The sequence below is a fragment of the Notolepis coatsorum genome (assembly GCF_963971535.1).
Source record: "Notolepis coatsorum genome assembly, chromosome: 12".
Taxonomy (NCBI): Eukaryota; Metazoa; Chordata; class Actinopteri; order Aulopiformes; family Paralepididae; genus Notolepis; species Notolepis coatsorum.
The window spans coordinates 5553490-5568489 of NC_140176.1; the positions used below are offsets into that span (position 1 = coordinate 5553490).

General features: G+C 44.0%; 1 protein-coding gene across 1 annotated transcript in view; it reads right to left on the bottom strand.

Annotated features, from left to right (window-relative positions):
• Window positions 1-14087: 14087 nt before the first annotated feature.
• LOC311238623 (sodium channel protein type 5 subunit alpha-like) overlaps window positions 14088-15000 on the bottom strand; it is a gene marked incomplete at its 3' end in the record, with an annotated part of 92566 nt that continues 91653 nt past the window's right edge. The window contains exon 18 of the mRNA XM_084326754.1: window positions 14088-15000. This exon is cut by the window's right edge and continues 865 nt beyond it. Coding sequence (XP_084182880.1) covers window positions 14088-15000 — 913 coding nt within the window.

Here is a 15000-nt window from a genome sequence, read left to right on the forward strand (position 1 = left end):
AATTAGATTTGTAGTGCACTTTTCATTCACTAGGATCCCAAGGTGCTACAGGGTTACAGAATAAAAATGAAATAGAAATAAAACATAGTATGAATAGAAAATGTAAAACAACAGCACAAGAAAAATGTAATCACAAGAAATAGCGAGCAATCAAAGGCCTTTTGAAATAAGAATGTTTTCAGGCCTGCTTTAAAAGAGTCCAGGGCCCTCATTCATCAATGTGGCGTAGAAAATGTTCTATTTCCACACGTAAGCACAGAATGTAGAATCAGTGCACGCACAGAAAAAACGGGATTCACCACACGTGCGTACGCAGGTTCTACGCACACCTGTCATGATGAATCTCACCTTGGCCCTGCGCCGAGGCTCGTGCACACTTTCACGTATTTGCATACCAAAACCGCCCCGATTAACCATATACGGTAATGGACACCCCCATGAAATGTGGAAGAATGGACTAAACCGAGGGTGTTGTACACTGTCGGATATTATATCTATTAACTTCCTAAAGACCATTGCTGCCTGGACACCGCAAACACTAATAAAGACCATCAACCACTGTTTTGCGTTGCCCGTTAGTGTCATTAAGCATGCTGGATAAGAATGCCTTTCTTAATTTATTTTAATATTAATAATTATTATAATACAATAAAAGACAGCTCCGTCTTTTAATACACATATATTGTACAGTAACGTCAAATAAATACTACAGTCCCCGCTGAAATAAAGGTTCTGCACGCACATACCAGCAGTGATCTACAGCATAAAAGATAGCCACTTTATAATACTATTCTGAGTAGATAATTCATCTGTATCGCAACAGAGTCACGGATCTGGTCGGGGCAGGTAGCATTATGTCGGGAAAATCTTTATGAAATAAACAAAAGTGAATTAAGGAATTTAAACGAAGTTTAGCATATTAAATCGTTTTATAGCTTATAGCTTTTTTCGTGCTGATTTGAGAGGGTCAGCTGCAGAGCCGGAGAGCAACTCTCAGGGCCAAGATAGCACTTATACTATTTTGAGAGAGACAGCAGAGAGACAGACAGACAGACACTGTTCCACAGTGTGTGTGTGTGTGTGTGTGTGTGTGTGTGTGTGTGTGTGTGTGTGTGTGTGTGTGTGTGTGTGTGTGTGTGTGTGTGTGTGTGTGTGTGTGTGCGTGCGTGCGTGCGTGTGTGTGTGTGACTACTAGTCTAATAGTAGAGACTCAGCCCCCCCCCCCCCCCCTCTGGACCACCTCCTAGTAGAGACTTCTCTAGGAAGAAGACGAAGATGGGGATTAAGGCGAGACACTGCAGGTGAATAGGCAAATATATTTTTTTTGTTGATTTTGAGATTTTGTTATATTTTGCTTCCTAAACATGTCTTCTATGAAACTAGTGACAATAAAACGTCAATAACACACATTCAGTTGTTCATTTTACTTCATTTTGCCTTATTGCATCCATAAATGTCCACATATTTAATGGGGAAGTGCCTCATTTGCATATATAAACATACATTTCAGAAAACTTGTCTCTACTAGGAGGTGGTCCAGAGGGGGGGGGGGGGGGGTCTCTACTGGGAGGTGGTCCAGAGGGGGGGGTCTCTACTAGGAGACTAGTGGTCACACACACACACACTGTGGAACAGTGTCTATCTGTCTGTCTGTCTGTCTGTCTCTCTGCTGTCTGTCTCTCTCTCTGCTGTCTGTCTCTCCGGCTCTGCAGCTGGACCTTCTCAAATAAGCACGAAAAGCTTTTAAGCTCATAGCTCCAATTTGGGTCCCAAATTGCGGGTACAAATGAAGGAGGTGTCTCGGGTAGTGGACTCTAGTTAATATTATGTTCTCTCTGCAATTAGACTGCCCCTCATTCATTCATTCATCCCTATCTGATGCTATCTCTGAAAACAGTTCCTGCGAGCGCAGTCAGTGCACCCCATAACGCTATATATATAAACCTGCATTCATTCGGAGAGAAAGACCTATTCCATGCTATTTAGGGTTTGACAATAATTACACTAATATCGCTATTTCACAATGAACTATAATGAATTACGGGGGTCATACAGAACACGCGCCAGTGTCTTTATTTCCGTGTTGGAACGAATGCATGTACTGAGGAGCGCTTATGCCGTAGTAACGATATTCTGCCACTGGGCGTCAGCTAAGTGTGCTCCGAGCTGTGCGTACACATAAGCACGAAGTCAAGTTCAAGTTGAAATTGATGAATCCCACTCTTTGCTTAGAAATGGTCGTACGCACAGGTTAAGCACATATCTGTGCGTAAGACACGTTGATGAATGAGGGCCCAGGCTCTGTGGTGCCCTCAGCTGGATGGGGAGGCTGTTCCACAGGCGTGGTGCAGCCGAGCAGAAGGTCCCCCAGGGTGCAGAGCCGGGTACTGGGGACCCGGAGGAGCAGGCTACCTGCAGATCTGAGTACGGGTCCCCCAGGGTGCAGAGCCTGGTACTGGGGACCTGAAGGAGCAGGCTACCTGCAGATCTGAGGGTCCCCCAGGGTGCAGAGCCTGGTACTGGGGGACCCGGAGGAGCAGGCTACCTGCAGATCTGAGGGTACGGGTGGAGGATTGTGGAGTGATGAGTTCCTGAAGGTAGAGGGGTGCGTGTCCGTTTATGCAGTTATGGGTGAGCAGCAGGATTTTGTAGTTGATCCGGGATGAGACGGGGAGCCAATGTAGTGAGTGGAGGATGGGGGTTATGTGCTCATGTTTACGGACTCTCATCAGGATCCTGGCAGCGCTGTTCTGGATGTGGAGGAGATAGGAGGAGAGGAGAAGAGAGGAGAGATGATTTAAGAGAGTAGAGGAGAAGATAGGAGAGGAAGGGGGAGGAGAGGAGAGGAGAGAGGGGAGATGATTTAAGAGAGTAGAGGAGAAGATAGGAGAGGAGGGGAGAGGAGAGGAGAGGAGAGGAGAGATGATTTAAGAGAGTAGAGGAGAAGATAGGAGAGGAGGGGAGAGGAGAGGAGAGGAGAGGAGAGATGATTTAAGAGAGTAGAGGAGAAGATAGGAGAGGAGGGGAGAGGAGAGGAGAGGAGAGGAGATATGATTTAAGAGAGTAGAGGAGAAGATAGGAGAGGAAGGGAGAGGAGAGGAGAGGAGAGGAGAGAGGAGAGGTGATTTAAGAGAGTAGAGGAGAAGATAGGAGAGGAGGGGAGATGAGATGAGAGGAGAGGAGAGGAGAGGAGAGGAGAGGAGAGGAGAGGAGAGGAGAGGAGAGGAGAGGAGAGGAGAGGAGAGGAGAGGAGAGAGGAGAGGTGATTTAAGAGAGTAGAGGAGAAGATAGGAGAGGATGGGAGATGAGAGGAGAGGAGAGGAGAGAGGAGAGATGATTTAAGAGAGTAGAGGAGAAGAGGAGAGGAGAGATGAAAGTAGAGGAGAAGAGAGGAAAGTACATGAGAAGAGGGGAGAGAAGAGTAGAGGAGAGGATAAGAGAGGAGAGAAGAGTAGAGGAGAGATGATTTAAGAGAGAGGAGAGATGATTTAAGAGAGAGGAGAGATGATTTAAGAGAGTAGAGGAGAAGAGATGAGAGGAGGGGAGATAAGAGAAGAGAGGAGAAGAGGAGAAGAGGAGAGGAGAGGAGAGGAGGGGGGAGGAGAGGAGAGGAGAGGAGAGGAGAGGAGAGGAGAGGAGAGGAGAGGAGAGGAGAGGAGAGGAGAGGAGAGGAGAGGAGGGGAGGAGAGGAGAGGAGAGGAGAGGAGAGGAGAGGAGAGGAGAGGAGAGGAGAGGAGAGGAGGGGGGAGGAGAGGAGAGGAGGGGAGAGGAGAGGAGAGGAGAGGAGAGAGGGGAGAGGAGAGGAGGGGGGAGGAGAGGAGAGGAGGGGGGAGGAAAAACAGAACAACAGACGGGCTCAACGATGGCTTCAGGTGTCAACCTCGATCTGTTTAGCTTCCTGCACGCACAGGTCACACACACACACACACACACACACACACACACACACACACACACACACACACACACACACACACACACACACACACACACACACACACACACACTATCAGAAAGCATCACATCAGCAGTGCTTTGCATGATATGGTGAAGCTACATAGAGAGAATGAGAAACAGAGAGAAAGAGAGAGAGGGAAGGTGAGAGAGGAGGGAAGGAGTCCGGGTGAGAGAGGAAGGAAGGAGACAGGGTGAGAGAGGAGGGAAGGAGACAGGGTGAGAGAGGGAGGAAGGAGACAGGGTGAGAGAGGAGGGAAGGAGACAGGGTGAGAGAGGGAGGAAGGAGACAGGGTGAGAGAGGAGAGGTAGATGCATGCAAAGGCATTTCAAGGTAGTGTGCAAAAGCAATATTCCTCTGGGCTGAAATCTGCCCAGTAAAGCTGTCTGGTATAAGATTGCTGGTTATATATCACTCAGCCACACACACACACACACACACACACACACACACACACACACACACACACACAGACACACACACACACACACACACACACACACACACACACACACACACACACACACACACACACACACACACACATACACAGACCACATCACAACACACACAGACACACAGACACAGACCACATCACAACGCAACACACACAGACACACACAATACAAACACCGTTAAAGGAACATGCCATTTGGGAAATTAGTTTATTTGCCGTCTTCCCCCATAGTCAGACAAGAAGATAGATAATCTTCTCATCTCTGTGCGTGCAGTACGAGAGAGAGAGAGAGAGAGAGAGAGACAGAGAGGCCCGCAGTGCGCTAGCTAGCTTACACAATGACTGGGAGTGGATAGGGACCATTAGCCTACTGTCAAAAGTAACAAAATACACTTTCCAACAACTCCAAAACTGTCTGATTTACATGTTGTGACTTGTGTGTTTACCACGTGTAGAAATAACTATGTGAAATGAGTGCAGTACCAACCAAGCAGGGCTCTTCTTCCTAGAGGTCGCTGTTTGACGGCATTAGTGTTTTATTTGTGCTGTCCCTACCTCGGTGATGCAACATGAGACATAGAAGACTGTAGTTTAATCTGGTTTTCAGTTTGTAGTTTAATCTGGTGTTCAGTGTGTAGTTTAATCTGGTGTTCAGTGTGTAGTTTAATCTGGTGTTCAGTGTAGTTTAATCTGGTTTACAGTGTAGTTTAATCTGGTGTTCAGTGTAGTTTAATCTGGTTTACAGTGTAGTTTAATCTGGTGTTCAGTGTGTAGTTTAATCTGGTGTTCAGTGTAGTTTAATCTGGTTTACAGTGTAGTTTAATCTGGTGTTCAGTGTAGTTTAATCTGGTTTACAGTGTAGTTTAATCTGGTGTTCAGTGTGTAGTTTAATCTGGTGTTCAGTGTAGTTTAATCTGGTGTTCAGTGTGTAGTTTAATCTGGTGTTCAGTGTAATTTAATCTGGTGTTCAGTGTAGTTTAATCTGGTGTTCAGTGTGTAGTTAGTTTAATCTGGTGTTCAGTGTAGTTTAATCTGGTGTTCAGTGTGTAGTTTAATCTGGTGTTCAGTGTGTAGTTAGTTTAATCTGGTGTTCAGTGTGTAGTTAGTTTAATATGTTGTTCAGTTTAATCTGGTGTTCAGTGTGCCGTACCTCCCGATGTAAAGGAACAAGAGAAATAAAAGAAGAAACACAGAACGAGACCAGATGTGGATTTTTTTTTTACTCATTTATTATAGGAGGTTTTCATTTTATATACAGAGACATGTATTTGCAAAGTACTAAAAAGTATTTCAACTCAAAGTACTAAAAAGTATATAATATATGTATATATTTATAATATTGTCATTATTATTATTATTATTATTATTATTATTATTGTTATTATGACGGTTTTTCTAAAGCATATTGGTCTACACCAGCGTGGGGTAACTGAGGCACAGGACGTACCTCACCTGCACTGGGGCCTTAGAACCTGGGTCTCTGCAACGGGTGTGGAACACAACGCAGTACAAGAGGGAATAACATTCACCTCTAGTAGTACACTAAGAGGGAATAACATTCACCTCTAGTAGAACACTAAGAGGGAATAACATTCACCTCTAGTAGTACACTGAGAGGGAATAACATTCACCTCTAGTTGAACACTGAGGGAATAACATTCACCTCTAGTAGAACACTGAGAGGGAATAACATTCACCTCTAGTGGTCCACTAAAGGGGAATAACATTCACCTCTAGTAGTACAGTAAAGGGGAATAACATTCACTTCTAGTAGAACACTAAAGGGGAATAACATTCACCTCTAGTAGTACACTAAGAGGGAATAACATTCACTTCTAGTGGTACACTAAGAGGGAATAACATTCACCTCTAGTAGTACACTAAGAGGGAATAACATTCACCTCTAGTAGTACACTAAGAGGGAATAACATTCACCTCTAGTATAGTAAACTAAGGGAGAATAACATTCACGTTTAGTGGTACACTAACATTCACCTGTACAATGTACACCTTGATGACATCACAGTTTTTGTTCTCTGGAGAACTATAGGGAATTCATAAATATCGACGGGACTGTCCTATTCAGCCAGAGACACGCCATGTTCCTACTATATAGAACGACGTTATGACATCAGAAATATCGATAGAAAGAAAGTTAATGCCGTGAATTGTTCCCTTTGAGCCAAAGTAAAGCACATATTGAACACCATTTATTGACAACCGTTTGATCTGATGTGATCTTTGTGTGAGGCCATTAGTGGTAGATAATAGTCCTGCCCCTTATATACTGTATAATACAACAACAAAAAAACACACGAGAGGGCTTTACGCTCTGTGACCGGATCACACCGGTTCCACACCGGTTTGCGAAACCCCAGTGCAAGCGGGGCGACGGTGGTCGTTAGCAGTGAGAGAACCAGCCCGGAGGCGAGAGAACCGACCCGGGACGAGACGAGACAGGGAAACAGAATCATTATTATTATCATCATAAATAAGATACAGCATCACTCACTGCCGTGTGGATAACTGTTTTGTATTGCATTTATCACACAGATAAGAACAGGAATAGTAATGAAGAGAATGATGATGAACAGTTTTCTGTGCAGTGGCTTTGACGTTTTAAGTATCTTGTTGTTGTTGGTAGAATGACGAAGCAGCTTTTGGTATAAATGTGAATAGAACTGGTTGAGAAAAGACTAGCAGAGATTCTCATGCACCACCATTTGGACTCTTCTATGCACCCCCACATTATTACAGAAGCCAGATGGACTGTTCCAGGGGAGTATATAATGGGTCAAACTATTACAGCATCTGAAAGTGCCGACACAGGAACCGTTAATCTCAGTCAATAATGGTAACAATTGTAGTCAGGTATAGTGTGTTATGTTTCATTTCTATGGCGCTCTACTGATAGACATGTTCTGAGCTAGTGCACTCAAAATGGCCACTGAATAAGTACACAGAACAAGTCTAGTGCACTCAAAATGGCCACTGAATAAGTACACAGAACAAGTCTAGTGCACTCAAAATGGCCACTGAATAAGTACACAGAACAAGTCTAGTGCACTCAAAATGGCCACTGAATAAGTACACAGAACAAGTCTAGTGCACTCAAAATGGCCACTGAATAAGTACACAGAACAAGTCTAGTGCACTCAAAATGGCCACTGAATAAGTACACAGAACAAGTCTAGTGCACTCAAAATGGCCACTGAATAAGTACACAGAACAAGTCTAGTGCACTCAAAATGGCCACTGAATAAGTACACAGAACAAGTTTTCAGACAGAGCCAACACTCTGAATCATTCTGTCTTGAGTCCTGCTAAAGCCAGACTGTCTGTAGGTCTGTAATCCAGGTTTTAATGGTAAATAGTCTTAGTCTAATGACTGTGTCAATGTTTCCTCTCTTTTCCTTCAGCCACAAGAACAGCTGACACTACACCGAGTGTGAACACAATGTTTTAAAAAGCATTTAATTTAGTCCATGAATTGAATTAACAAAATAAAAATAAGTATCCATTGAATATAATGAGAGAGAGAGAGAGAGAGAGAGAGAGAGAGAGAGGAAACAGCATAGTACTGGGTCACTAGGGGGTGCATGCAAACCTCTGCCGATATACAAAAGGTGACATCAATCAACCATGATCAAACCAATCAAAGTTTCCAATCAATCAACCAATCAATCAATTAACAATCGACCAATGGAAATGCATGTCTGAGTGTGGGGTGCAGCACAGCACAGCAGGCCACTCTGGGATCTATTGCTACGGAAACAGCCCTTCAACACCTGCTACCAGTTCAGCAGTGTCTTTATATTGATTATTACCTGCTTCTATTGTCATCTATTATCAATAGAATCCATGTTGATTATTACCTGCTTCTATTGTCATCTATTCTCAATAGAATCCAGATGGTGCCGGTATCCATTTTTTTGTTTTTTTTTAACTTTTTTATTATTTTTTATTATTATTGTATCTAATTTCTTTTGTTCTAGTAAAGTGTTAATAAAGTTACCTTGGGTGACCACATCTAGAGGGAGAGAAAGACAGAGAGAGAGACAGAGACAGACAGACAGACAGACAGACAGACAGACAGACAGACAGACAGACAGACAGACAGACAGACAGACAGACAGACAGACAGACAGACAGACAGACAGACAGACACACTTTGACACTTCATCTCATGAGTAAAAAGACTTCACTTGGAAGGTATATTAGCAAACCCATTATTGCTATACAACGCCATTTGTTTCTCTGTGCAAATTAGATAAAGTAACCATCTCTTATTATTCCCCTCCATGACACAGTCAAAAAACATCCAAAACGAAAGAAAAAAAAATACTTCATCGATAAATCAATCAATACATTTTTAAATAAATAAATAAATAAAACAGTGGTGCGATACCCAAATGGCGTGGGGGGAGGGGGGCGTCTTCCTGCTGAACAGCACCCTGGGTAAAAACCTGGCCCAGCTGCTGCTGAATTTAAATTAGGTTGCGGACCATTGACACGTTACTCATTTTATTCATAACGCCCAGGAGAGAAGTGAGAACACTATTCGTGCGAAACTACTTCGCTGCAAACGTGGAAACTTCAGAGCTTTTAACCCTTTTTCACTGCCACACGACAGCCGGTTAACCCTTTTTCACTGTGACAATACAGAAGGTTAGCCCTTTACTACTATATCACACAACCGACGGGGCGATGCTCCATCATTAGCATCATTAGCTCCGCATCCGGTTTAAAGTTCTCCGTCTTTGTCCTCGTTTTTGAAGTGTTCCGTTATCACGTTGTACTTGTATCATCTGTAGTATCCATGGCAACCCACACATGCTTTGTTCCGCTCGTGTTAAGGCCTCCTGTAGGTCTCCAGCTGCATGACAACAACAACAACAACACTATCTCAGGAACCAACTGGGAGAATAATAATAATGACAATTCTTTCTCATTTTGAGAAAAAAGCTTATTCTCATCCGTGGACTATCCCAAGTTCATAGGAATTACTGTCTGCGTTCTGTTTGAGAAAGAATTCTTCCTTTGTTTTCGAGGGCAGGTTTTCACAGGATCCAGACCAACACTGATCTGTCCTGAGATAAGTCCTGTGACTGGACACACAGAGCTGCTCGTCACAGACGACCAAGACCTGCGGTAGACAGAGAACACTTCGACTCCATCCTAAAAGAAGTGAGGAGGAGACAGGCGAGTCTGATTCTAATGAACACGTAACAACAACAGCTGCTGGCCTTTTGAAAAGCTGCAGAGTATAGAATTCTCAAACAGAGAGAACATTCCAGTCTGGTACAGCATGCTGCTGGTTACTATTCAACAACAGGTCTATCTATTAAGAAACGCTGTGTTGTGAGTAACTCAAGATGTGCGGTAGCTGGTCCTCGTCCTCAAAGACGGTCCTACTTCACCGTTCTGTTGCCATGTAAACAGTCTCGAGGAGGAGGGCGAGTAACAGTGTATTTGTTTTTAAACGGGCAGAGCGCCACGTGTCCTGTGTTCGTTCTCCTGCCAGATGTTTTATGTTTACGTTGCAAATCTGGATAATGGATATTTCACAAGAAACATTATTCTATATAATTATACACGTCGGCCCAGGAGGATTCAGCCCTGATCTGCCCCCTAGTGGCTAGACTTTTCAATCCTCCGGGTACACGCAAAATATGCAGGTAAGTAAGTATGGGGAACAATGCCATTCACAACGCAGCCGCTCGTCCACTCATACGCACTGTTAAAAAAAGCAAGTATACCGAGACCCTTAGCCACAATGTGTGGGGGGTCTTCTTATTAGCTATCGCAACAGCTGTGTGATACAGTAACTTAAGACAATGATTTTATAATAAGATGTAATTATTTGGCAATTTTCCAAATGATGCTTGTTGTGTTGTCGGTGACAGCGAGTGGCACGGAAGCCCCTCTCACGTGACAACAAGCCTCCGATTACAACGACATGAGAGAAATAGAACAATTGCTCCGAGACGGGAAATGTGGTTCTTAATTTGTTCAAAAATCCTTTAGTGTATAAGCCCCGGCCAACGTAACAGATAAATGGCAGTAGTAAGTGACTTGTTGATCTATTATTCTCGCTGTGTCACATTATATTTGGCAACAATAGCACACCGCAGCGCATGTATTTTATTCCTTTTAGATGAATTAATCAAGCTTATCCATAACAATACAACCATCTCAGACCATCTCCTCAATGCAATGTGATGATGTTATAGGATAGCAATTTTCATGATCTTGAGATCAGATAACTTAAGACATACAGAAAAAAGATATATATATTTTTTTTTATATCTAGGCGTTTTCTTTTATAGAATAAAAGTTAATTAGGACAGAATTCTCCTTTTCCCTGTAAGAGAGTGCACTGCTTCCTGTATGATGTAACATGTTACAATGTTGTGTCACGTTAGCTTGAGTTATCTTTTTCTCTAGTTATGAGAGAAGCCAGGGGCCAATCAGAGCCTTTAGGCTCTAGTTATGAGAGAAGCCAGGGCCAATCAGAGCCTTTAGGCTCTAGTTATGAGAGAAGCCAGGGGCCAATCAGAGCCTTTAGGCTCTAGTTATGAGAGAAGCCAGGGCCAATCAGAGCCTTTAGGCTCTAGTTATGAGAGAAGCCAGGGCCAATCAGAGCCTTTATACAAATAATCACCCATTGATCCAAGCACTGACCAGCAGGAAGACGTTGCTTCAAAGCAAAGTGTCTGTTAGAACGGGTTTCGACTAGTTGAGATATATCGGACGTGCACTTCATTTAGTCTGTGGTGTTGTCAGCTTTGATATTATTTTAAGTACACCTCAACGTTTTTCAAAACATCTCAAACCCCTTGTATGTGTGTGTGTGTGTGTGTGTGTGTATATATATATATACTGTATATGTACAGTATACACACCCACACACACACACAGACGTTAGTATGTTTGCCTAGAGCCAGGATTGGGGAGTCACAGATTCATATAATAGATTACAGTAGTCTATTACAATAATCTATTACAGTAATCTATTACAGTTACTGAACAAAACAGGTTGTTATGGTTTCCTTAAAAGTATGACTGAAGAGAAAAAGAAAAGCATTTAATTTCACACAGCGGGACCTATAAGATCACGCTACGTGAGGATGGTGATCGGATTCAAATTCAAGGATGATTCGGGTTCTTTCCAAGGTCTGTTGTTTTCCACGTGTGATTGAGTTGTGTTTTCTCAGCGAGTGTCCTGACTATAGGAACCACCGCACGACAATCAAGAGAATTAGCCAGATTTATAACGTTGAAATGACTCCGAAACAACCTATTTTGGATTTTTGTCAGCATTTCTCTGTCTGTTGCATTTCTCTGCCTGTTGCTCAGTATTTCTCTCTCTTCCTTTGTTTCATTATGTGTTTTGCTATTTATTTATACAATAAAATGTAAGTAGTTGGTAGCAATTGACCAGAATCATCCTGTAAAATTGGAATTAATTACCAGTTTATCTTGATAATTCCAGAATAACTTTAAATGATGTGATTATGTTACTGTGTTGGAGTGATTCAGTGCCACAGCTCTTTGGCCATGGTCGTCATATAATGATTTATAATGATCACTCACTATTCCATTGCGATCATCATTGTTTGTGACCAAGATGTCTGTGAATGCTATACACCCCGGTGGATTAAAGGGGCACTTCTACAGAAAACAATGATAATCTCACACACATACAAACACTTTTGCACACATTAATTTAGTTTGACAGTTATTGAGAGTAAATTAGTTTGAACGTGGCCACCAGTGAAATGTAATCCTTGTGCTGTGTTGATTACAGCTCGATTCAAATCATAAGGAGGTTAGCAGTCCCTATAAGACAAAGTATTGCTATTTTTTCATGTACATAATTTTATGGAGCTGTAATTAACGCAAGACAATGATTCAATGCCCCCGATGACATCACTGGTGGCCACATTCAAACTCATTTACTCTCAATAACTGTTGAACTAAAAGAATGTGTCTGCAAAACAGTTTTGAGTTTTTTGAACGTGTGTGAGATTATGTGCAAAATAAATCAGCGTTGCTTTTTGGTGAAGTGCCCCTTTAAGTTAACCCTTTCGCTACCACAACACAGAAGGTTAACCCTAAATTTACTATCACACTACAGACCGTCTGTAGTGTGATAGTAAAGAGTTAACCTTCTGTAGTGTGGTAGTGAAAGGGTTAACTAATTACAGTTTCAATCCGGTGCCAGTAATCTGTAATAGATGAAATTTTTTACGTAATCTTCCCAACCCTGACGATAGTGTGTAAAACTCAAAGTGCAAAACTGACAATGGTTAAAAAAAAAAAAAAAGATGAAGTTGTTTTTCCGTTTCCTCAGCTTGTCTCTTCTCTTCTCTTCTCTTCTCTTCTCTTCTGGCGTTTCGGTTCAGACTCCGCCCACGTTCAGCCCCCACTCCAAAGTCACGAGAGAGAGAGACTGCGTCATTTCTTCTTCAACTTACTCTAAAAAATATAAAAAATAGTAATAATTGTACCGCTATGAAAGACTGGTAACATCAACAAAGTTATACTTTTACTACGAAAACGTTTTTTTTTTGTATCCCTTTGTCATCATTTCCCCCTCTTGCTCCACAGAGTCTCTATTGAGTCAGAAAGCTGTCGACCGTTATGCGTCAGAAACACCCAACAGAAATATAAGACCATTTAACCCACTCTACCAGCCAGGCATACTTTGTAAATATTGGATCAACTGTAGGTAGGTATTATCCTCCAGTCAGATAGATGATGGATACTTCAGTGATATAATTGGTCATGACCCCGCGAGCGACCCCCCGCGAAGGTCAGTCAGTTTGTAAACCTTCTCTGCAGGTTGGTCACATGACCACAGGACTCTTCCCTCCTCCTCCTCTTCGCTCTTTTAGTTCTTTCGCAAAATGTTTTCTATTTTCCTCCCACCAAGAAACTCAAAGAACCAATTTGAGTTGAGGCCAGGATTCTGGTCTCGGAGCGGAAAATAATCGAAGTTTGTAATAATTAGAAGTCTTTAACTTTTGCCTCCTGCAGCTTTTCCAGCAGTTTCTGCACTTAGCTTCCTCCGCCCTCCTCTTCCCTGAGGCCCAGTTTCTGCACTTAGCTTCCTCTTCCAAGGAGGCCCAGTGTCACTTAGCTTCCTCCGCCCTCCTCTTACAGGAGGCCCAGTTTCTGCACTTAGCTTCCTCCGCCCTCCTCTTACAGGAGACCCAGTTTCTGCACTTAGCTTCCTCCGCCCTCCTCTTACAGGAGGCCCAGTTTCTGCACTTAGCTTCCTCCGCCCTCCTCTTACAGGAGACCCAGTTTCTGCACTTAGCTTCCTCCGCCCTCCTCTTACAGGAGGCCCAGTTTCCGCACTTAGCTTCCTCTTCCAAGGAGGCCCAGTGTCACTTAGCTTCCTCCACCCTCCTCTTCCAGGAGGCTCCGTTTCTGCACTTAGCTTCCTCCTCCCGAGGCCCAGTGTCACTTAGCTTCCTCTTCCCTCCTCTTCCAGGAGGCCCAGTTTCTGCACTTAGCTTCCTCTTCCAGGAGGCCCAGTGTCACTTTAGCTTCCTCCGCCCTCCCCTCCCCCGAGGCCCAGTGTCACTTTAGCTTCTGTACATTCAGTAAACAAAGGTGAAACCCCAAAGGAGGATATCATCCCGAAAAACCCTTATTAGATTCTCGTTACTGCAGCGTCTTGCGGGCTCTGTCGGGGGTGTCTTTTGGTGGGGGTTGTTCACTCGGTTCTCCGCTGTCCACTCCAGCGATAAGAACAATGGCTGTTTCCAATTGGGTGGCAAGGGGGTGTGAGAGTTCAGAGGTGAGGGGGTATAAGAGTTCAGAGGTGGCTTGGGTGGCGAGGGGGTATAAGAGTTCAGAGGTGGCTTGGGTGGCGAGGGGTTGTAATAGTTCAGAGGTGGCTTGGGTGATGAGGGGTTGTAAGAGTTCAGAGGTGGCTTGGGTGACAAGGGGGTGTAAGAGTTCAGAGGTGGCTTGGGTGACGAGGGGGTGTAAGAGTTCAGAGGTGGCGTGGGTGACAAGGGGGTGTAAGAGTTCAGAGGTGGCGTGGGTGGCGAGGGGTTGTAATAGTTCAGAGGTGGCGTGGGTGGCGAGGGGTTGTAATAGTTCAAAGGTGGCTTGGGTGGCGAGGGGGTGTAATAGTTCAAAGGTGGCTTGGGTGGCGAGGGGATGTAAGAGGTCAGAGGTCGCTCGTGTCACACTATCGTATGATGGCGGGGAGGAAGTGGCGGAGATGATCTCTGAGAGTTCCATTTCCGGCAAATCCAATTCCGGCAAATCCAACTCCGGCAAATCCAACTCCGGCAAATCCAACTCCGACGGCGTGTCCGTTTCCTCAAAGTCCATCTCCGGCAAATCTGCACCGTAGTTCTCCCGCATCATGGAGCAAATCAGCCCCCCTTTCAGCACTAGTCCCTTGTCTCCCTCCTCCCTCTCCTTCCTCTGGTGCCGCGGCGTGGCGATCTGGCGATATATGTAGGACGCTAGTTTCACCTGCCGTCTCACCAGGTGCCTGCGGTAACACCTCTGGATGACCCCGGCCGACACGTCCTCCTGCTTGCGTCTCAGGGTGGTGGTG